The 24,194-nt window shown below is 43.0% G+C and overlaps 1 protein-coding gene across 3 annotated transcripts in view; it reads right to left on the minus strand.

The window, feature by feature from the left end:
• The window catches only part of PELI1 (pellino E3 ubiquitin protein ligase 1), a 43,985-nt gene extending 20,134 nt beyond the window's left edge, over window positions 1-23,851 (minus strand). Inside the window, exons 1-2 of one of the 3 annotated variants that reach the window (XM_052699226.1) lie at window positions 23,611-23,851; window positions 12,253-12,417 (exon numbers count right to left, since the gene is read on the minus strand). In XM_052699226.1, the coding sequence (XP_052555186.1) occupies window positions 12,253-12,307 (55 nt within the window). In that variant the 5' untranslated portion in view covers window positions 12,308-12,417; window positions 23,611-23,851. The remainder of the gene's footprint in view (window positions 1-12,252; window positions 12,418-23,610) is intronic. The other 2 variants (XM_052699234.1, XM_052699242.1) reach the window with 2 other exon arrangements.
• Window positions 23,852-24,194: the final 343 nt, after the last annotated feature.

The raw sequence follows: 24,194 nt of genomic DNA on the forward strand, positions 1-24,194 counted from the left end.
CTTGTCCTGCAGTTATCTACCCTTTCAAAGACTTGATTCCCCTCCTGTTTGTAGGCTCCCTTTAGGTACTGAAAGGCTGCAATGAGGTCACCCTGTAACCTTCTCTTCCCCAGGCTAAACAAGCCCAGCTCCCTCAGCCTGTCTTCGTAGGGGAGGTGCTCCAGTCCCCTGATCATCTCTGTGGCTCTTTTCTGCTCCCTCTCCAACAGTTCCCTGTGTTTCTTGTACGGGGGGCTCCAGACCTGGATACAGCACTGCAGATGAGGCCTCACAAGAGCAGAGTAGGGAGGAACAATTGCCTCCCTCTCCCTGCTGGCCACCCCCTTCTGATGGAGCCCAGGATTCCATTTGCTTTCTTTCCGAGCTGCAAGAGCACACTGCTGGTTCATGTTAAGTTTTTCATCCATCAGGCCCCCCAGGCTGCTGATATTTTTGTTTAAAAGAGTTAGTGGATTTTGTCTGTTTTTCAAACAAGTTTGTTGATGATATTTCTGCTGCTTTTTCCAATAGCACAGCTCACCACTGCAATTTTGCAAGCACAGCTTCATGGATTGGTTTACTTGATCTGCTTCACAGCAAAGCTGTCTGCATTTTCAAAAGTTCCTTTACCCGCTTTATTGTTTTTCAGCTGGATCTGTTTCCCAATTCAGCTCACAGCACGGCTGTGCAAACAGCTGTAGCAGCAGAACTGAAGGCATGATGGGGAGGTGCATTAGATGGGAGCACCCAGAGCTAAGCACTGCCAAACTACCTTTTGGTTCATAATGCTGTAATGCAGCACAATTTGCAACTCCATATATGTAAGCTTCACTGCTGAGAATGAGGTCAGTGCTTAGGATTTTTTCCTCTCTCCTCCACCTGTACTCCACAGCTAACCTTCCTCAAAGTAATACTGTAAGGCTGTGCTGGTACGTGATCTTGTCACTTGAAAAACTAAACTTCAGAACTCCCTGCCACAGAGATATTCTGGATAATAAAGCTGTTTGGAGGCGCAACGATGCTCCCTCCCACCCCATCATGGATTACTAAGCACAGCAGAAGTGACTGAGTCATAATCACCAAGCACACAGGAGCACTTTGAAGAAGCACCAATGTGCAAATTCTATCATTCCCACTTTGCTCTCGGCTTCTGGCCACCAAAGAGCACATGCTGCTCAATACTGCTCTCAGATGGCATGGCCATTATCACGGCTATCAGATTACCAAACTGATAACGCAATTAAAAAATAAAAATAAAAAAATCAACACAGACTCCAACTACTTTAACTCAAATTATTTCTTAAATCCATTTGTGAGTTAACTCTATAAACAAGCTGCACCAATGCCAGTGACAAGATCAGAACCCTCCAAGTGAATCTCATCAGTAAAGGCAGCGACTCATTGAACCTCAGGGTGTGGTTCAATCCTGAGGTTCAAACTTGGTCCCTCTCCCATTCCGCTGCCAAAATCAGTGCTCTCACTCTTGTGGTGCACAAGCCTAGCCTTTCCAGTGATAGGAAATGAAGTAAAGCCTTCAAATGGCACCTTGCATTACGGTGGAAGAGCTGTCTAATCCCAATCATCTTCAAGTATTTTACACTTCGCCCTGGCCCACATAAGGCTAAGAGCTTTAATATTAATGATGGCTGTTCAAAAAACAAACAAGCAATCCCTAAAACATCATAACTGCATTGGCATCACTACACATACAGTCATGGCAACAAAAGATACAAAAGGTGCTCTATAGCAGCGCATTCATTTAACTGCAGTGATCAGTTACATTGACACAAACATTTCTAGATTGGATTACTTTTCTCACAAAGGTCACAAGGCTCGAGTAGCACTGTTTCAAAAGAGTTCAGTCTGAAAAGCAGAACTTAATGTTAATTGGCTTCCAAGAGCTTTATTTTCTTTCTTCATTTAACAGAGCCCAGGTTAATAAACCTGTGGATTACCTCATGCTGCAGCCATAAAAGTTGGAGAATGAGCAACTGCAGGTTTGGATGTATCTTCTACTTGGTCAACCCAGCCTCCCACAGGTAACAATCCCCATTAACATCCCCACATCCCACCTACCCCCTGTTATCTATGACCTATTCCTGAGGATAGTCTTCTAGCAGCCATACGCTTCACAATTCCCTTTTCACAGCTCATCATGCTCTAACTTAAAGCAGGGGGCTATCTGGGTTTATTTTACTCCAGCACACTTAAGTGGCTAGACAAAAACCTCACCCTGAGTTCTAAAATACCATTTCCTTGCCTGTGTTTATTCATTAGCCATGCTCTTCTCTCCTCTGTTCTTGACTCCTATTAAGAGAAGGTCTAATGACTTCTACTTCAAATAAGAACTGCGCTCTGCTTCAAGGACTGGAAGCAAATGCCTTGTGTGCTCTCACCAGGCACGCTCTGACTTCCCCCAAAAAAGAGACGCTGCCAACCATGCTAGATCAAAACAATGAAATCTGCAGCCCAAGATATCATTGCTAATTTCATGAAGTGATGCTTAAATGCAGGGGAGGTTCTTTTCTTGAAGTCGTTAAAGAAAAAGGGCTGTAATCGTCATGTTCTTCTATCTGACTCACAAGCAGATGCTGTACAGTTTGATATGATTACGTGATTCCACATGACATTCAAAATGAGCTTTTAAGAGGAATGTACTTCTACCTGTACGTTAAAAAAGACAGACTTGCAGTCATGGATAAAGGGCAATGCTATGTCCACTAACATGTGGACAGCTGAGAAAGCAGAGTAGAAAATGTCTCATCTCAGTGTTCACCTGATCCTAATGCTTCAAAAAAGACATTTTAAACACATGACTGTCGATAATTTTATTTAAGTAAATAGACAGGGAGTGAAACTAAAGCCCAACAGAGGATAATGCTCAAAATCATTGCACATAAGATAACGAGGAAAAAGGGACTACAGGAAACAGTAAGAGCAAAAACTTGGAAGAACAAGGTCTGTAGCAGCCCCAAGGGGAAATACATTCAACACAGAATGCCAAACATGCACTATCCACCACCTTACCTCTGTTTCCCATGGAGTCAGAGACTGAGCTATGATCAGAGCTGATGATACTCCAAAAAAGACAATTCCCATGCACTGGAAAGCATTGGCTCCATTACAGGTATACAGGGTAGAAAGAAAGGATGGAAGATTACTGGCTTACCAGTCCCATTAATCTTCCATTGTGTTACACCATGCGTAATCTCTGCGCAAGGAATTCCCATGTTATATAGTTAATAAAGTCATACTACAGTGTTTTAAGGAGATTAAGGGGTGAAAGCAGCCCGAAGCCAAGAACATGCTAATTAAGAGTATACAATAGAAACGTTAATCGAGTAATCTGCAGGAAGAGGAGGAGGGAAGGAAATGACCTAATTCCCTGCACTACTGAGTGGTGCCTAATGGCAAGAAGAAAATTCTTTCAAGGGCCAAGCAAACAAAGGTCCATTGTTAGAGTGTTCAGAGAACGCTTTGCTCTATCTCATGCTGTTTTAACGTGAAGGGTAGATGGTGCAGCTTTATGAACCATACTGACCATTTCTTGAAGGGGTCAGGAGAGGATAATTAGATTTGCAGGACAGCAAGTAAAAGAGCCCCAAATAGAATCTTGAGTTAAACTCTCCTTCCAAAAAGATCTGCCATATCTACAACGGTGGTCATCCAACAGCCATGGTGTGTCTTAGGCAACTGTGGAGCAATCCATTGCTGAAGCTGCAAGAACCTAGTCACAGAAGCTATAAATCACACTGCAAGAAGCATTTCCCATGGGCTTGAGTCATCCTTAGCTATTGGATGAGCACAGCATGCACCTCTTACGAAGTCCTGTTCCACTCTTAGAAATTTGTGTGCCTCCGCCTGAGGTGAACCAGGAAAGCCCTTCGTTGATTTAAGTACAGCACATTACCATCAATGCATATTCCATCTTGCAGAGCAGAAGCATAACTGGCCCTCTCTCTCAAGGCTGGTTTCTGTTTTAGCAGGCACACGTGGCCCTTTGGCACTCTATCTGTTCAGTACTTCCAAATTCCTGCTGGGGAGAGACCCCACCAAAAAGAGAGCTTCTAGATTACTCACCATTGGACTGACAACGTATTTCAGTTACTCTTACTGTAAGCTGAAGGAACCTCCAGCAGCACTGAAGAAACACCTGCAGGTTGCAGGACTACTGACAGAACAGTCAAATCCTAAGAGATTTTAAATTCAGGTCTCCCTCAAATAAGCTATCTGGTATTACAAGTTTGTCACCTTTCCCCTTTTTCACTATGCACCAAAAATCAGAACAATGCCCATATGTTCCCAAAGTTTGAGTCTATCTCTTTCTTATGAGGAACAGAATCACGGAATAACCCAGGATTTCAGGATGCCATTTAGTCCAACCTCCTGCTCAGAGCAGAAGCTCATTTCCCCGATGTCAAGTTATTACAGCAAGAGGCTGTGAGCTTTAAGCATGAAATGGCCCCTCAAGACATGCCTTCCCTTGGGAAATAGGAAAAACACATTGAATGGCAGAGAACTGCAGATGAAAGATGACTTCCAAACCAATCTGGAGCTTCATCTTTGTTGACAGCCTTCCTATGCCAGTTTGTTTCACCATTTGCCTGAAGCAAAATGTTTAGCAAGAACTACTGCAGAGAGCTCACTGTAGACACACCAAAGATTGTGTGGGCTAATTATGCATCTGAAAGGATAATAGCCACAACATCCTGTGTTTTACAGTCACTTCAAGACAAGTGTGTTCCATGCAACTGTGCAAGCACCGGCATCACAGAACTTTATTCACAGCATTCATTGCTCAAGTAAGAGATTTTGGATTTGACCTGCTCTTGAGACTGCCCTTCACCTGGCCTCTCAAGAACAGTCTGAAATACCTGAAGTGCTGGATTCCCAAAATCCCAAGGCAGAAAAGTTAATACTGAAGAGAACATTACTTTCCCAAAAAGGTCATGTAAGCAGTTTGCTAAGTCAGAAGCATACAGATGCAGTTGCACTGGGCTTCTATCCAAGAAAGTAACCTCGAGAGGTCTTTGTTTTTTTGTTTGGTTTTTTAATTCTCCAGGAACGCTTCTGGATGTTGAAAACCTTGCAAATTAAATGCCATATCTGCAAATTCAATTAACATCGGGTATGGACAAGTACTTCCTCAAAGAACTTTGTAGTAGTTCTGAGTTCTTTGAAGAGTAGAACTTAGATTCACCGAGCTTCAGGTATTAGTTTCTCTAGATTAAGAAACAGAGTTCCAATTCAAATTCATTTCCACGATGTATTTTTCCTGCTTGCAAAACTTAAAGGTACCTGCTAGCAGGACTAGTTGAACCTGCAATACCTGAAAGTTTTCATTCCCACCAAGTGAGATTGTTTGATCAGAGACTTCTTCAGAGAAAGTTCAGAGAGCGTGTTGCTAGAAGCGTTCACACATCTTTGCTTCACTTTTAGCATGAAAAAAACATTTCATATAGACCAAAAAAAGATAAAAGTATTCAGTTATAGAAATTCAGCTATGAGATGTTGACTCTCCAAACCCACTTTCCAGCCAATCTTAGGATGGACAGAGTTTAAAAACTATTCAGTACAGTTTCTATTCAACTCCCACATTACGCAAATGACTATCTTAAAACAAGGCATATAATTTTTCACTTTGAGAAGCTGTGAAGTATGAAAGTCAAGTTCTTCCAACAGTTTCCCTCTGCTTTATTCTTAATTTCCTCATCACCCTGTTATTACACTCCTGACACCATTTCAACTGTAAGTTCATTTGTTGTTCCAGTAAAACAAACAACAAACAGACATGTTGGATAATCTCCATTCTTGCACAAGAACATTCCAAGTTTGTAGTTCAGGCATGAATATTTGGTAACTTACAGCTAATTAATGTACCATCTTACTCTATTCCTCCTTCTCTTCAAGCTTCAAACAGCCTTCATGTAAGGTACAAAACACATCTCTTCCTAAACATATCACCTCCAGCATTTACATATAAAAGCGTGTGACCTACATACCTCTGGATGGATGTCAGAGGTCTGCCTACCCCCTGCAAGCCCAGCATCAATGTTCCACAGTGGCCTGACAGCACATTCTGCAGCCCCACACACAAGTTAAATGGCTGGTTGGGCTGCAGTTTCCCATATTTCTGACATTCAAGTATGTCTTTCTAGGAATATTTTAAATCAGGTCATATGAGATCAGGTGCAGAAGAAAGGATACATTAAGCAAGGATCTGAGAGAAAAGAATTGGTTTCTTCACGCATATAAGATCCTAATAAAGCTATATTTCAGTATTTCTAAATACATTAAAAGCTGTATCTCGACAAATAAGGTTAGAAAGCTTCTATGCTAATACCTGTAGCTTTACATAAGCACAAAACTAATTTTATGAACTTCTTTTCACATTACCATCCTTCTACAGCCAGCAGTGCAAACAGACCACATTTCCAGTTTCTCCACCTCCTCATGTTTCTTTGGATCACTTACCAGTTCCCACTTTGTAATGGCTCAGAGGAAAAAAAAAAAACAACCTCATGCTATTTGATAATACATTTTTTTCCTCCTTATCTATATTTAAGGAGGAGCAATACTTTACTTCCTACACTTCTAATCCAATTTGGCTAAGAGGTTTGCTGCTTATAAAAATAGGCAGTTGCACTTGAGAGGATGCAACAGCCATTTGTTCACCTCTACAGGGGCACCAACAGCAATACACAGGTCATTCTCCAGTACTGGTAAGAAGTCAGTGCTAGGGATTCCCTCCCTAAATTTTACCCTTAAGTTGATATAGGAATCCAGAGTACTGTCCACATGTACAAAGCAAGAGCTGGTAGGTGCTCTTGATTCTTTTCCACCACTCTCCGTGCCAAGCACAACTTTGCAGAAGGACAGAGCAAAGAGAGGAACAAAACCTTCAAGCTTTTTCCTGAAATTTCAACAAGAAAGAAAGAAAATACTATTACAGCAGTGCTGGTATGGTGGGAATAACTGTGGCCTCAAAAACACAACCACTGAAGTATTATGGATAGTCTTCTCAGATAGAACTTTTGGTACTACTGTGCATACTCACAAAAAAAAAAAAAGCCAAACAGTGACTAAACCAAAGAGATTAAGAGTAGAAGTCATACTTCTACAAACACTTCAGTGACTCTGACCTGACAGTATAGCTCTTAGTTGTGTTTAACACTTGAATGTGAAGGTACCTTGAAACTTTCAAGTATAACTCAAGTTTACAACTGGCTATCTACAAAGAAAAACGTGACCTTCAAATAAAAGAGACTATCCAGCTGAATAAGGCAAGTGCTTTCTTTTGAGTTACCACACTCACCAGTAAGTCCTCAAAGGGCAAAATATTTTCAAGTGTTTGGGTCACACAGGACCTGTTTTTCAGAAGCACCCAGAACGCTTTCCAGCAGCAGTCAGCGTGCACTCATAGCTACACAGCATCTAACCATTCAGCAGGCAGCCTCGTGGCCTGCCCTTGCATTTAGCAGGATGGCCAGTCACATCACTCAGCCTAATGAAATTACATTAGCGAGACAGCAATTTGACTCTTCTTAATTCTACCAGTGAGGAAGGCGCTCCTGAAGACAAACAAGTTCTTCTTTGATCACCTGAAGACAGTGGAATTCTGTCTGAAAGCAAACATACAACAAATGGCCTAGAAACTGGAAATATTTGTAGAACTGAGATTTGGGGACACAAGCTCGGTATATTTCTCATCATCCAATGCAGGTTTACCTATTTCCCACAAAATGTTTTCAAGCAATACAACTCAAGAAAGTCTTCTGGAAAAAAAAAAACAAAAAACAACCAAACCCCACCACCACAAGAAATGTATGTTAAAGCTGCATCCTAGCTAAGACTCTGGATACTTCAGATTTGCCTGAAGAAGCCTCACACCAGTTGCAGTTGAGCAGTTACAGATTAGGCTATAGGTCTGAATAAGATCATCCATGAAAGAAAACTCACATCTCTTTACCTTTCCGTGCATTACTCAGACACACAGAGACAAATGCAAAATACCTTACATTGGCAAATTCACTTCTAGCAATGGCTTTGGTTTTACAAGATACATGCATGCTTTGAGAGGAGGACTGTAAGCAGTGCAGGATTACTCATTCTCTCTCACAGAAAAGCCTTTGCATTCAGGAAAACTGCAGAGCAAATGCACCAAAAAGGGCCACGAAGAGCTGCAGTTTTGGCAGAAATCTGACCAGGTCATTTATAACTGGTAACAGTTGACACAGCAGTACTTTACAGAGTTTGGAAACAATTTCATATGGCTTACAGCAACCAGTCATTTATGAACCAAAATGTTTTGTTAATATACTACAGACTTCTCTCAAGCTGTTTCTCAAGGTTCAGGAAGGAAGAAGACTCAACTTTGACCCTGTGTGCACCTCAGAAATTCATATCAGCATCTGATACGTTATTGCTTGGGCATCTGTCCTCAAGTATACCAAAGAAACATTAAGTCCTGCTTTTGAAGCATTAGCCTTTTTTAGTATGGAAGAGCTATTTCACTTGTCTTTTAATAGCCAGCTGTTTAAGTACAGACTGATTAATTGCCAGAAATCTGGCTCTTCAGAAATAACTCTTTGCAAGTTCTTCAGGACAGACCAGCCCCCTCAGGACTGACATTGTTCATGAATTTCTCTTCAAATCTCTAACAGCTGTTCACATGGAGCACATCAGTGCTTCAGTCACGTGCACTCATAAAGGTTTGCAGAAGTCCTGCTCACAGTTTGCAAGCTTTATTAGTTACTCTGCTACTTAGGGGATGCCGTGTCAGCCATGCACAGAGAAGCAGAATGCTGTAAGGCAGAGGTACAAACAGCCACAGCAGCCACATCACACGCGTTAGGAAGTCACTACTCAGACTTAGCAGGCTTTGGCAACCTTGAAGCCAGTTGTAAAAGTAACATATCTTCTCTAAACAAAGCAAAGATGACTTTCTCTGGCACCACAGTCACTGTTGTAGTTGAAAGTCTGAAGTCATTCTGCACCTTCAGCATTTTACTGAAGGAAGCGTGTAAATTACGTGTCCCAGGCACAAAGTCTAAACTACACAAATAAATACAGTGCTGTCACAAGTTAACCCTCCTATAGCCTTGTTCATACTGTGCAGCTCTTGCCTGTACACAGCACTGCTGGGACAAAAAGATGCCAGATCAGCAGGGCACCAACATGGAAATAATACCCATCCTAAGGAACACTACAAAACCAACATATCAGCTCCAATCATTAGTTTATTTATTTGCAGCCCTGTTCAAGTCTTTTTTTTCTGTTTGTAAGGGAGAAATTTCATTTTAATTGTAAAAAAAAAAAAAAAAAAAAAAAAAAAAAAAAAAAAACAATAGAAAGGGGTAAATAGAGGAAAATTCTATATTCAAGTAAGTCTTTGTCCTAAAACCAATCTGCAACTCTACACTTTCATCTTGAAATTATGCTTTAATAGCAGTGAGAAAGAGCTTAGAGACATCATGTATATAGCTGTACCATTGTTATCACATTTAAAATCAAACTAAGTGCCTATCTCATATTACAAATGAGAAACAAATACTTGCATAGAAGTCTACCTGTAGAGCAGAAAAACTGGATAAAAAAGGCTGCAAACTGCATCCCCAAACCTATATGACTTTTCCCATATAGGCTGAAGACTGACAGATTTATATTTACTTGCAAGAATAAAAGTTAAAAATATAAAGATTAATAAAATGCAGTAGAGAACTCATGTCCTCTACTACAGGTAGGAATCATTCCAGTCAGAAACGCACAGAACAACCTGAAACTATTCCAACATACGGAAGGTGCTATCCCTTGGCAAAGCTTCAGCCCTGTGAATAACTACTTGCAAACTCAACACACTTCGGATGGCTTTCACTGTGGCACACATGAAGACTTGCCCATTAAATTTTTATAAATGTTTGCAGTCCTTAAGTTTAGCCAAAGCAGAATATTGCAGCAAGATCCCCTCAAGGATAAGTGTTTTCTTGTTTTCTTTTTTGAAGCATGCCAAAACCATTGGTTAAAAGGATAACCTAAACAAAGCCATCATTAAAAAAAGTACAGCTACATCACGCCATGGCTGGAGCAGCTACACAACTGGTCAGAGAAGAAAGGCCATTTCCTGGCACAGTAATGTAGCAACAGACTGAGCTCTTTCTCTCTTTTTGTTATTACATTAAGCCTTCACAATGTTTCACGAAAATAAAACCGAGGTTTGCAGCTCATCTGCAAACAATCAATTGAACTGAGCAGCGGGACTTTGTTTCTCAGTATATTATGCAAAAAAAAAAAAAAAAAAAAGGAAAAGCATACTTAGCAAGGAAAAGGAATTAGACTCCTACTTCTGCTCTTGTTCACCTGCCTGGTCACCTCACCAAACCTGATATCCAAGTCATATTTATTACCTGCAACTAAGTATTGCAAGTAAGTATTCAGCTCCATTGGAGCCAACTGAATTAACCGGCTTAAGCAAGATGACTATCAGCCTGCCCAAGCAAGACTGCACTAGAGCAGATCTGGGCTGAACACGTAACTTAATTCACCACTCTGATTTTGGATAACCCCCAGACGTTCAGGACGGCTACGGAGCAGAGACAGCTCTCAGGGCCAGCTACAGTACTTCAGTTGTGCACTGTTTGACTGAAGAGATGAAGCACTCAGAAGCCAGGAACCTTTGAGATTCTCCAGCACTCAGCTTCACTAATTGTATTCCAATTGTGTTCACTAACTGTATTCCACAGCTCTTATAGAAGCAGAGTCTTGCTAAGTTTGTTGCAAGTACACTGGCTTATAGGCACTGTGCATGTTCTCTGACCCATTCTGTCGTTAGAGACTATTCCTTTACTAATAGATGAAGCTTCTGAACTGATAAAACAAAGTTCCACCTGCTACAGTGCTTTTAAAGCTCTAGATCACACCATATTATCTGACAAGCTCCACTTTCAAATACAGCAGCACTGTCAAGTATTGTGAAATAAAAGTTTCCTTGGAAGAGAAACTTGACAGAAAACAGAGGCATGGTGGAATCTACAGCTGATCTGAAACTGGAAGTGCAACGCAGCATTAATCAAGTCCAACCCATTTGAAAAAAGTCATGCCATTGAGTTTTCTACACTTAAAGTGTTCCAGTTTGTTCACCACCTATACTGACTGCTCACAACCAGCTTCAGGAATTAGGCAGTTTAAATAAAAATAGCAGCCACTGACGTCATGATACCTTTGATCGTGAAAAACATCATTATGATTACCATCTCATGCCTACCGGCTCTGATCCCCCAACATGTAAGGTAAAACTGTAAACATTTTCAAAGTCATATGCCAAGTTGTCTTGTTATTAATCACACCCATTGGATTTGAGCTTGCATTCTCACTTTCACTAGACTTAGTTTTGCTATCAAAGCTGGTCTAAGCAAGCAAAAGATGATGTTCTCATAACACTCCTCTATCGCTTTTGTGCAAACAAGGTGGCAGCAGTCATCCAAAAGACAAGAGAGTGAAAAAAAAAAAAAAAAAAAAAAGAATGAGCCACATACATACAGTGACAGAGCTACTAAAAGCAAAATAAACATTTTAGGTCTACCACATCAAAAGGGCATACTGTCAGACTAATGACAAAGCTCAACATTCAGCTCCCTGAACCTCTGAAAAAGGAATTTGATCACAGGAGTCTTCCAAGAGGTTGGTGAGAAATGTCTCCTCCTTGCTAGAAGGTTGTGGTCAGCAGATCCAGAGCAAAGAAGCATGCAGGGCTGCACAACTCAGAGCCCAGGAGTGGGGCTGCATGCAAACAGGCCAGGGAGACAAGAGGGAGAAGCAAGCCAGCAGGCACTGTGATATCATACCAACTCAGAGCCCCTGGAAACAGTCTTCAGTAGAAATTCAATGTTAGGGAATGAGGGAATATGGCTTGGTAGAGCTTAACAGTCAGATCTCTTGTCAGCAGTTTTATAAAAGCTGGGGCAGTCAGTGTAAGGAGACAGTCATAAATAACTTAAGGCACTTCTTCTCCACCCAGTTTAAAAAGGCAGCGTTTAGGGAACAAATATAGTTATGGTCAGTAACAGCAAGACAGCACTAATAGTTTGTATTGTTCTACACTTGCACTTCTAGCAAGTAACCTTAAAATCTGAAGAGCTAAATAAAAGGGACATCTTCAGGGAATGTAGATGATAGTTAGCTGTGGTTACCTTTCTCTTCAAGATTTTCACGTATGGAAGTTCAGATGCAAGAAGAAACGTTTGCTCTCTTATGGCAACTGTACAGATGTAAACTCACCGTGTCCAAGAACCGCAAGATCGTAACCGCACTTCCACTTGGATTTACGATACATAACCAAAAGCCAGGCTCGCAGAGGGAAAATGACCTGCTGATGATGGTGGCTGTCAACAATGGGTGCAGATCAGTTAGCTGCTAGTGTAGACTGGACAAGATTTTTCAACACTGCGAGAGAAAGTGAGAGCGAGACCATATGGTTAAGCCCCATCCACATTAGCACCAAACAGCATCACCATTTGAGAACAGTCGGCTGGAGGAGGCAGAGCCAGGAAATCTGTTGCTCCAGCCACTGTAAAGAAGAATGGGTACGCAGAGACTTATTGGTTGGCTCAATGTCTGAACAAATAGACATTTTGAGAAGGGAATTCTTCTGTTCACAGCATTTCTTTGAACATGGCATTTGTTACACCCAATCGATATTCCTAGCGCACAGCAGCTCAAACATTCAGTTGTCCAAAATTTTTCAATGAATTCAGATACCAGTCTGCTCAAGCATGCTCAAGACTTACCAGAAAAAAAAAAAAAAAAAAAAAAAAGCACAAAATTCTGGAGTGATACTGAGTAATTCTAAGTTATATATTGACAGGAGATTGGTAGTAATGCCAGTGGACAATGTATGCTGTTCGTATGCTGGACTATTCAAAATGAAAAGATTAAAGTGCTGGCTTCAACTTCAAACTGCTTTGAGCGGGGGGAGCAGAAGGGGCTGGACTAGATGATCTCCCAAGATCCTTTCCCAAACTGCTCCTACTCATTGGGAATCTGGTCACTAGTACAGAGATACAAGCCCTGTGTGCAAGGACAGGAGCACTGCATCACAGAACTATTATTTACCACCTATCCTCCTCACCTATTCTGTAGGAATGCCCACACCAGGTTACAGCTGACCTACAGCAGGATTTCAACCTGTGGTTAATCAATTTCAAGACAGCATAAAATACATTGCCTTGCATTTAGGCAACATTTTTGCACAGCCACGTTATGGTGTTCACAGATTGAAGCCCAGACCTATTATTCCTCAATTGGATTCACTACATTTCACATACGTGTCTGTAAACAGACAGGAATAGAGATCTCGATGTAGCTGACCGTACTTTCATTTCCAAAAAAGAACAAAATTAGTGCCTGGGTTTTTTTAAATGAATGCACTACTTAATAATGAGACGACAGGAAGCAGTTTGTTCTTCAGCAGCATTTAAAAGCTATGTTTAATCTTGAAAAAGCAAGGAAACATAGCCACTCCTATTCTTCACCTTGAAGTTGATTCTTGTTTTCTTTACACGCACCCTTTTATTTACATTGTTTTGCTCCTTTGTGCAACAAAAGCTAGCAAAAAGATGACTTGGTACAACAAAAAACCAACACACAAAATACTCTCTTTATACAAAGAACATTTGAAAATTAGTTTGAAAATAAGCACAGTAACTGCAATAAACTAAAAACTTTCAATTTCGTCTTGGATACAAAAGCAGGTTTGCAACAGTTTTTTGATTCTGTCTTTAATCATTTTTTGTGCTTTGACTGTTTAGTCATGTCTTGTACTTTCTTTCTATAGGACAACTTTTCTGTTTGTCTTTGCTACACTCCTATCTGGGAGCAGGCACTGAACTACAAGCCATGTGTGAACACCAAACAACTGAAACTAGGCAAAGAAGTCAGGCCTAACAAAAACCACTGGGTGCCAGGAGGACTAACGAGTAATTCCCACATATGTCAAGTATTAATGAGGAACACAGAACAGCTTGGGATTTCAAATCCCTCTGCAACAAGAGACCCCTCCCTCTCTTCCCAGTTTCAGGCATCTTTGAAGAACTAAGCGAACTCTGCTCTAGCAGCACTAACAGAGGGTGCAGTTGCAAACCAGAACAGATCGGCATTTAATAATAAGAGGCACAGGAAAACTATAAGAGGGGGAGGGGGAAACACCAGGCTCTGTTGAGTGCCACGCTCTTCCACATCAGCATAATAGAAGGGAATCCTGCTTTGCTCTGAGGGCGATGAGCCACCTGGCCAGAAGCCATGCTTATGCGCAGCTACTTGGCCCTGAGGGTTGAAAATAAAAGATGAACAGCCAAAATATGAAGCCAACAGACACAGCTGTCAGGCAGGAATCAGCAGACCTGATGACTGTGGTACTATGAACAAACCAAGCCATGCTGGTTGGCTGTTTTGCACCGTGCCCCATTCCTTTTCCCAGTTATTTCCTTCCTCTCCTTGTCTACTACCACAGCTTCTACTTGCTCTGTTTCTCTCCCTTACCTCATTTCTTTTGTCTCTTCAGAGTCTGACATCTTACAGGCTTGGATCTGTACAGCATAGGAGCACTGCGAAATAGAAACCCACAATTTTTGGTACTGTGTGGACTAAGGTTAGCTGACAGTAAGTCCTTTCTCACCTCAGATTTTTACCAAATTCAAGTTCCTTGAAGAACAGCTGAAGGACTTTGCTTATGTTATTCTTGCTCACAGTGTGCCCGTCACTGCTAAAGTCAGGAGCTCAAAAACATTTCAGTGTGCTGATTTAGCTCCCATAAATGGAGAGTTTGTCCTCTGCAGAGATGCCTGATCCACAGCACTCACTCACATCAGTAGTCCCTAGACAGGCAAATAAACACTGGCAAGATCCTCCCACAAATTCCCAGAGGAAAAAGAAATTAAACTGATAGGCTGGATGGAACAGATCTAAGAAATATCAATAATGGTAGCTGGAAAATCTAAAATTGAAGTCGCTCTGGTTTTGATGCTTTCAGTACACACAGTACATTAAATTTGGCATAAGCCCAGTGGAACATGAAGTACTTGTGGACAGTGTCTGCCAAGAGCTAGAAATATAGCAGTCTTTAAAGGACAAACAGAAAGCTTCAGACCATTTCTACTTTACGCATCTGAAAAAGAATTAAATCAAGGTGATCTCTCTGAGGAAACATTTGTATTGAATCTAACTGGCACGCTTTGTGAAATTGAGCATATGCCAGCTGGCAGAGTAACTGCATTTACCATTTTATAATTTGTTCCACTTGTGACAAAGGTTACAAACAGATGTTGTGACTCCTCATACTAGAAATCATTGTGCTTTCCTCCTAAGCACTGTGGCTCAGGCAAGTTCTGTACCTGCTCCTTGGTCACATGCCTCAACACCCGACACAGTCAAAGCAGAAGAAAGAAATGAGAACTGTGAACTTTGGGAACTCAGTGTGCTATTCACCCAGCTTCACGTGTATTGGCACTTCATTAGTTTGCATACCTCAGAGCTGAGCAAGATTTGATTAGGAACCAAATGCTAATTTTCATTTCTGTAGCAGCCTCCAAACATCAGCAAATCAAGCATCAACACCTGTGAGTTCCTTAACTTTTATCAAAATGAAGGCAAGGATATGAGCTTAGCATCCATCTGGGGCTTCACAGACACCATCCTCACAAACAGATCCCTCCCCCAACGTTGCAGTACCTAGGGTAAGAAAAGAACACTGAGCTCCCAGTTGGATAGCACAGCAGAGCACAACTCCTCATGATGTTTGCTCTTGTTACGTTAGGGACAGCTTACATGTCCCCCCCACACCTCCCTGGGATCTGGAAGGGAATGTATCCCTCCCATGCTTTCAGAGGGGCCCCATCCCTATCTCTGGCTGGGGAGCAGGAGACAAACACACCACCCTATGTCTGACATCTGATCAGAGCAAGGCAGGGAGAAAAACCTTGGCTCTCTACACATAAGCCAAGTACTACCTGGATCGTTAAAGTTGCTATTTATTAACAGCTGATGTTCTGAAGTTCAGAACAAAAGGGCCAGGTAAACCTGATTGTTACTGTTGTTCATACTACCAGTAAGAGAGCAGCAGGCCTACGCCACTTGTTATTGTGGACGCTAAGAGACTGAAAAACACCAGATGTTCACTACACATGCCTAATTGACACAATAAGCAAGCTCTTCGCTTCTTCCCTTGACTGGCCCCTCAGAGCTTTAAGGTAAAAGTTTACCTTCCCCTTATCTTTTGGATCACGCTCATATCTCTGCTCCTGTTTAGATAGTGCCAACTTCAATATGCTCCTTTTTGTGGACCTTTACGTTACCGAGTGCAGGAAAAATGCTCCTAATGCTTTTTCTGTACAGGTAGGAGTTTCATTGCCTGCTACACATAGTTCATCAACAAATGGCATAGTAAATAGTTATGAAAATGAGGAAAAAAAAAAATAATCAAGAAGCACACACACACACAGCTTGGCAGAGGAATTGAAAAGCAGCTGCTATCCCTAAGCCCCCACATTCCAGCACCGCATCATGGCCTTCCTCTGCCAAGAGCAACAAGCACAAGGACCTACTCTACATTCACATCTGCTACTCACACAGCCCCTGGGCAAAGCTAACAAAACTAGCCTGTGACCAGAAAGATGTGCACACATGCACAAAAAAAATAAAGCTACCTATGTGATTATCTGCTTGCAAGATCAGTTGAGCTCTTCAGCTTCTGCAGGTGATCACCTCAACAAAATACTGTGTTGTTTCTTGTTCCAAAAGGAAGGAAGAAATCCCAGCTGCTGCCCTTAGCCCTGTGTGCTCCAGCCCTCTACAATAACCTTGAGCAGTGCTCAGAAACCTTCACCAGGAGTCAGCAGCTCCTGTGGCACCAATTCAGTGTCTTTACAGTCGAAAGCTCTACTGTACAGCTATTTCTCATACAGCACGAAATGAATGCTCTAAGAATTGATGTGGGCTATCATCAGCATAGTAATTACCTTATTAACAGAAGATCAAAGAACAAAGATTGTAGAGTGATGGATCCACCTACCACAGGGATCAAGAGGGGGTGACTTTGCTGGGAAAGTCATCTATGCACAAAGGAGAGATCAGCTGTCTACAGTCAGTAACGTGCACTGCAGTACAACTTGTATTGGCTTGGTCTGCCATTCCAGGGATGAGGTGCACAGTTACATGGTTGTTTAACTTGAGGAGATTCGGGCACAGCAGACAGGACCAGAAGAGCAGTCCTTATCTAACGCAGCAGCATTATCAGCACAGATTTGCCTAAGCATCGTCACACAATTAAGAAAAAAGACCAAATGGAACACCTAATGACCTACTTTGGGGCATCCTGATTCTCAGCACCGCCTATCTGGAGAAGTGAGGAAAAAGGTTCAGATCTTTTCCCTCTGAAGAAAGTCTTTCCTGATTGCCCATATGACTTCCAGGGAATTTGAACTGGATCTCTCCCATCTCTGTAAAGAAGGCACATTAAACAAATATCACCCAACACACTGGTAAGCATTAAGAGTCAAGCTGTAAAACATGCCATCTCTATCTTCTTTCCTCCAACTACTCGGCTTTTGATCACCACTACAAGTGCAGTGTGGAAGCCATTCATGGACAGCCAATGCACTCCCACCATGGGTGAGCAGCTCTGGATCTCAGAATACCCAAATACAAAATGGATTTACCGCACAAGTTTGATTATGGAAATGGCTCAACGGACAATCAGTGGCTCCAGTTTGCCATAGGTGAGGAACTCCTGTTTCTCAGAAGATTTGGACATCATTAGTGACATCTTTTTCAATCTCTAACCTCAAAACAGAACACTAGCCCAGCAGAAAGGAGCCAGCCCAAAGGGCAAGTACATAACCTACCTGACTGATTAACTAAGGCCCCTGTACTTTTACTTAAGAAATGAAGTTTACAGTCATCTTCTGCTAGCCTTGAAATAAAGCAGTGAAGGTGCTTTATTTATTAAACACCTAGTTGGGTTTATTTTCTTACATGTTAAACGTGTCTCTGAGTACTTAAGTGGCTTGGGGAAAAAGCAAAGAAAGAAAGAAATACGTTACTGGGAAATGGTAGAACTGACATTTTTAGAATTAGCAGCTTATCCCAAGAGGTGCATTACAAAAGGAAAATGAGCAACAAGTTCTTTAAAAGGAAGTTAATTACTTGATAGTAAGACTCCACGTGTGATGCATTTTGGATTTTTTTCCCCTAACCATTTAACAAATAAATAGTTCGGGCTATATGATATGACAGAAAAACCATTACTCACCTCCCAGCCAAATCTTGTTAAGCCACGATTAAGACAATATTTATTCTTGTAAAAGCACTGAATTACAACTGTTTCATAAAGTAGAAAGAATATCAGGATGGCATCAAAAGAAAAAAAAAAAATCAGAAAAAAATCAATACACATTAACATTTAAGAGAAAAGGAGCCTTGAGACTTCTTAAATAGGAGCTCTTCAGAGACAGCTTTTATTATTATACATGATAAATTTTCTTAGGACAAATAAAACATAGCTGAAGTACTCCAGTCCGTATGTTTTCAACACCAAGTCCTATCTATTCAATACTGCTCAGTGACTGACAACAGAAGGAACCGATGGCAGATGTAACGCAGAGATGCCAGTCGGACCCTCTGACCTAAAGAACAACTAAAACATTAATGCTGTTAACCAGGTTACGGGGCTTCCCTCCTAGAGGAGGAACTGGCAGAAGGCAGCAGAAACTCTCAGCAGTTGCTACTTCCCAATCCCTGCCTGCTCCATTCAGACAAACAATTGGGCAGCAGCGACAAACAGACCGCTCAGGGTGAGATACTTGAATCAGATCCAGGTTTGCTCTTACTCTGCCTCCAGAAACCTCTCACAAGCTTGAACTCCACCAATTTTAATGCAAATCTTCCGAATATTACAGAATATTCCTTACAGAAGTTTTGTTCTCTTATCACCCGCCTTGCCTGTGAAAAAAATTGCTACCCCAGTTCAAGAAAGAGCACTTTTAACTGTTTGTAATGAGGTCCAAATGGTCATATAATACGTATTTGAAATAGACATAGCCGAGTACATACAAGCAAGTAAACCAAGAGGCAACAGACTCAATAATGCATTGATAGCAGTCTACTTAAAAACAGCTTTGGCTAGGCAGTTTTTCCTTTTTTCCTCCTGGAGTCCTACCTCTGCATCACCCAGCAAATCTTACTCAACAAACTTGCACCAATTCCATACCTTGCAAACACCTACAAAACATTTTTGAAGTATCCAATTTACTTGCAACCTCAACACACAAGAAGGCATTCTTCTAGTAGCTACTCCAATTATCCTGCTTAAGAAAAATAATCCACAGATCTCTTCTGATCCGAGTCTAACTTCATTTTTTTATTACCTTGCTCGCTTTTCATTTCTGTATTACTCTATAGATTAGCCCACAACAGAGCCTCAGCCACTATAGCAAATGCTAAAGAAACAAACACAGAAACACAGCATTTAGCAACAAAAGCTTTTCTGCCAAAACAGTCATGGTTATCTGCCCAAGTATTTTACTTGCAGGCAAGCTTTTGTCAGCCTGTTAGCTTACAGACTTTGATTAACTTTTGTCAATTAGAAGGCACATTTTCCCCCACGGACACATACCCAAGCCCACTGTTATCTAATACAGCCAGATCAGCACCTCTCAGCCCCAAATCTCTCTACTACTAAAAGCCTCCCCAAAAGAATACTTTTGGCCCTTCTGAAAACACATTTATGCAATTAAACTGCTGCAAACAGTGTCGGTATAGGAAAACATCTGGCTGACATCACCATATAGCTGACATCAAGGAAGATCAAGAACATTTTGAGCTGCATGACAAAGTCTTCTGTAACATATTCTGCTGGCGAGGAAGGAAAAGTACTGCAATCTGAGCATGAATTGAGTAAATCCTTTCTCCAACGGGAATGCAGCAATGGGGCCAGGGGCTTCTCCTCTGCCAAGTGCCATACACCTCAGAACAGTCACAGAGAACACTCCCAAAATGGCAGCCCGAAATGCACTGCAGGGGTTGATCCACTCTGCTCTTGAGTACAAGAGCTTTTAGCCTAAAATTTAGGCATTTATGTAAGTACATACCATGCATGGCAGGCAAGTAACTACGACTGACTGCAGCACCGTGGATTAAGAAACAAGGTCAACAGATTAACTTTTATTACCTATTCATGAACCAAACCACGTTCCTACATGGCGAGGACCTGAGGATACCATTAATCTTTAACCAAATGCTTCCAACCAGTCCGAATCAAACAAATCTGCTGACTAGCTCACACTTGAGCTCACATCCTTTAGAAGCCCCTCACAACCTTTACTGAAACTACATGACCACCTACCTTCAGCAAGGTGAAGGGAGGCCAACAAAATCAACAGAATCGTCCTGCAGAGACATTCTGAAGGTGGCTTCAACAGCTCGCCAGGGCACACACTGCTCAACTTTTTGTATTCCCTCATGACTACCAGGTTACTGCAGAAAGGTCATTTCAATATCTAAGCGCATTTGCCGCTCCAAGTGGCGTGGCAAGGGTCAGCAGAAGAAAGGCCATGACAGAAGGCTGACACAGGCAGCCATTAAGCCATGCACTTACCTGGGCCAAGCACTGAAGCACCACCTCTACATACGAGTAATACCTGCCTTCAAAACAGTGTAAATACAGGACACCTGGATCAGAACACATTCATAGTGCAAGATGGCAATTTTCCTGCAGATCATGTTGTCGGCAGCAACGAGGCAGCTTGCTTTTTTGTAACTTAAGGATAACTTGCAACATACCAAAGATTTTGATTTTTTTTCTTAAACTCACAGGTTTTTGAGTACTTGTTATATTCCAACAACAACCCAAACAAGAAATATTACAGATACTTGCAACAATTTTAACGCCCACTGGCAAACAGCATGGCCACAAAGAACACTCCACAACACTACCATATTGCTCCAGACTGCCCCCAGCAGAACCTCAGCAGCACAGTGAAGGAGCCCAAATGGAAATCCACCCACCAAACTGCCTCAGGCCTCCAGGAAAACAAGGGACCACTTTAGCTTTGCTCAGCTGGCAATTTGTGGGCACCCAGCACTGCACAGAACCAGATCAAAACTGCTGTTTCGCTTTCCTCACCACCAGGCCTTCCATCCAGGCAGCCTAACTGCACCTGATTAGGGACACAATGTTCATTTCAGTAGGACCTGGAGACCGCTGCAGGAGGGTAAGGTTCACTGGCAACTCCTGTAACCAGTAGATAGAAAGGAAACAGAAACTAGATCAGATGGAGACATGCTTATTTTTTTTCCACTGAAACTATCTCAGCAGTATTCAGCAGAGCTTGACCTACTTCCTACACCATCTCTTTGCTGTCACTTCCTTTGACAGTCTGTCAGCACACTTGTGAATCTGAAGATTAAGGAATGAATGTCTGGAAGGAAAAGAGCTGAGGACTTCTTCCTTTTAATGCCACCTACAGTCAAAACTTCTATGGCCTAATCAGCAAGACATGCAGTGACCAGCCTAGCAACAAGTACTTTCAATTATTAGCATCCTTCAAGAGCTCCAAACCAACTGCCCAACTTAGCTTACAAGCATGCCCTTAAAGACGACTTTGTTTTTCATGAAATACCCTTTTTCTTCTTCCTTTAGCTCACAGCACAGATCAGGATCTACAAACATTTCAGGTTCTCTGTCCTCCTGTATGCCATAGATCCTGTCTAAGAAGATATTATATACAAAAATACACTTCTAATTAGTTCCTTACAAATTAATAACAATTTAAATATCACCAGCTACAAGCAGATGATGCTCTACTTGGCACCTACAACCACACAGTCACTAGCCATAAATCCCAAAGTGAAATAATGCTGTTTTCTCTACTTAGTTTATTAATATAAACCAATACCAAAACACAAAATGGTTATAACACAAATTTTACACTAACACAAATATTTATACTCTTTTTTTTTTTTAAATTGAAATACTAACAGTTGAAATTTCAATTTCAGACAAAAACAACAGTATGAAGGCTTGCCACACCAAGAAACACACTTCATTGTTTAGTAAGAACAGAAACATTAAGTACAAGACTGCACTCAGTATAACAGAGGTGCTCCTACAAGTCCAGTTCATTAGAAACAGAAGATATTTAAGCTTAAGGCAAGCTGCGTGTGCCTAAACATAACAAAGATGTGCTCGGAAAGCTTCCTGCCCGGCCATTCACAACAAATAGAGCTTAAGAAGCAGTTAGGATACTTTGTGCCTCCTAAGGTAAAAGGGCACAAAAAGGGCCTAACTTTTCCAGCTAGCTGGCTCAGTTTCCTACCACCCAGGTTTTTCCTGCAGGCAGGAGGTAGGGGAGAGCAGGAGGGGATGTCCGGTGCAGACTTGTGAACTTTGCCACCATACCACTCGCTTTGAAAGCGCTGGCCTAAGACACAAAGCCGCACAGACCGCACCGCTCATGCAAATGGAAACCCAGCCGGGAAAGCCCTCGTCTCCACTAACCCAGCTTCGCTTCTCAGCACAAAAAGCGACGAAAGATGCATCATCAACAGGTCACCCGGCTTCTCCTTTGTGCAATATGAAATGCTGCCCAACAGAAACCGGAAACAGCCCGCTGCCCCCAGCAGATTCCAAATGGAACAAATAAAGCCATCCCTGCCTGGATGTGGAACCGAGGCTGCCCGATGCCTCCACTCACCGAGAAGCACGTTCTGAAGGCTTGGCAGTCCCGACGAAAACAAACGAGCGGCCTTTAAAAGGCACGGCTCAACTACGAAGCAGCGCTTCGCAGAGCTCAGACAACGGCGGCTTTTGGGGAGAGGGAACGAAAACGCAACGAACAAGCAAGCCGCGGGTACAAAACACAACAGCCGCCTTTCCAACGCCCTCCGCTGCTCCCGGAGGCGGCACGCGAGCTCTTAGCTCCGTCCGAAACCGCATTCGGTGAAAGTTGCGCCGCTCACAAAGAGCCGACAGGGGAAGAGGGCAGGAGCGAGGGCTCTCAGAGCGAGCTTTCAGCCCGGCAGCTCAACGAGAGCCCGCAGCGGGGCGGGTGCAGCGCCGGGCCGGGGGGCAGCCCGCACAGCTCCTTTGTGCCGCGCGCCTCGCCGCGCCGCCAGCTCCCTTTGCTCCCCTCGGGGAAAAGGGGATTACCCCAAACCCCCGAGTACATAAAGCATCCGGAGTCTAAAGATAGCGCGATGTCGTAAAATTATTTTTAATATCTCCCCCTCCATTCCCTACCACCCCTCCCACTCTCCACCCCACATCGAGGATGGCTGGCTGCCGCTCCGTCACAAAGACACGGCGATCCGTTTGGAGACGGCGAGCGGGGAGGAAACAAAACCGCACGGGAAGCCAAGCGACCGGCACAAAGGCACGAGGGGGGGGGGAAGGGGGGAAGGGAAAAAAAAAAAAAAGGAATTGAAGAGGGAAAGAAAAAACAACAACACAAACAAAACAAAACGGCCAAGGAGGTTGCAGCCGGCCGCCCGGAGCACAAAGCGGGGCTGGGGGCAGGCCCCGAGCGGCTCCCTACGGCCGTACGGCCGCGCGGAGGCGGGCTGCGTCGCAGCGGGCGCGGGACTTACCGCAGGAAGGCGGCAGCAGGCGGGAGAGGAGCCCGCGGCTCCCTAAGGCGGCGGGGGGGACCGCAGCGACGCGCCGAGCAGCGACGGACGGACGGACGGACGGACTGACTGACGGACTGCCTTCTGCAGGCGGAGAGCAACGCACAGCCTGGCGACACCGCCTTCACCACGCACCTCCCAGCCGCCGCTCCGCTCACCCAGACCTCTAGGTCGGCTGCCGCCGCGCGCCCGCGCACCCAACCGTCTGTGGGCGGGGCTAAAGGGGGGCGGGGTCAGGGGGCGGGGTGACGGCCCTGGAGCCCGGGGCATGCTGGGAGTTGTAGTGCCATCGTCTGGCGGTGTAAAGGGGGGTTGTGTGTAGGTGTAATATACGAATATATATAACCTTAGGTTTACAGAATCATCAAGGTTGGAAAAGGCCTCTGAGATCATCCCATCAACCCGTCACCACGTCCCCCAGTTCCACATCTCCACTGTTCTTGAACACCTCCAGCGATGGTGACTCCACCACCTCCCTGGGCAGCTGTGCCACTGCATCACTGCTTCTTTGGAGAAGAATTGTTTCCAAATACTGAACCTGAACC

This window comes from Tympanuchus pallidicinctus, unplaced genomic scaffold (genome assembly GCF_026119805.1).
Source record: "Tympanuchus pallidicinctus isolate F22 unplaced genomic scaffold, pur_lepc_1.0 scaffold1, whole genome shotgun sequence".
NCBI lineage: Eukaryota > Metazoa > Chordata > Aves > Galliformes > Phasianidae > Tympanuchus > Tympanuchus pallidicinctus.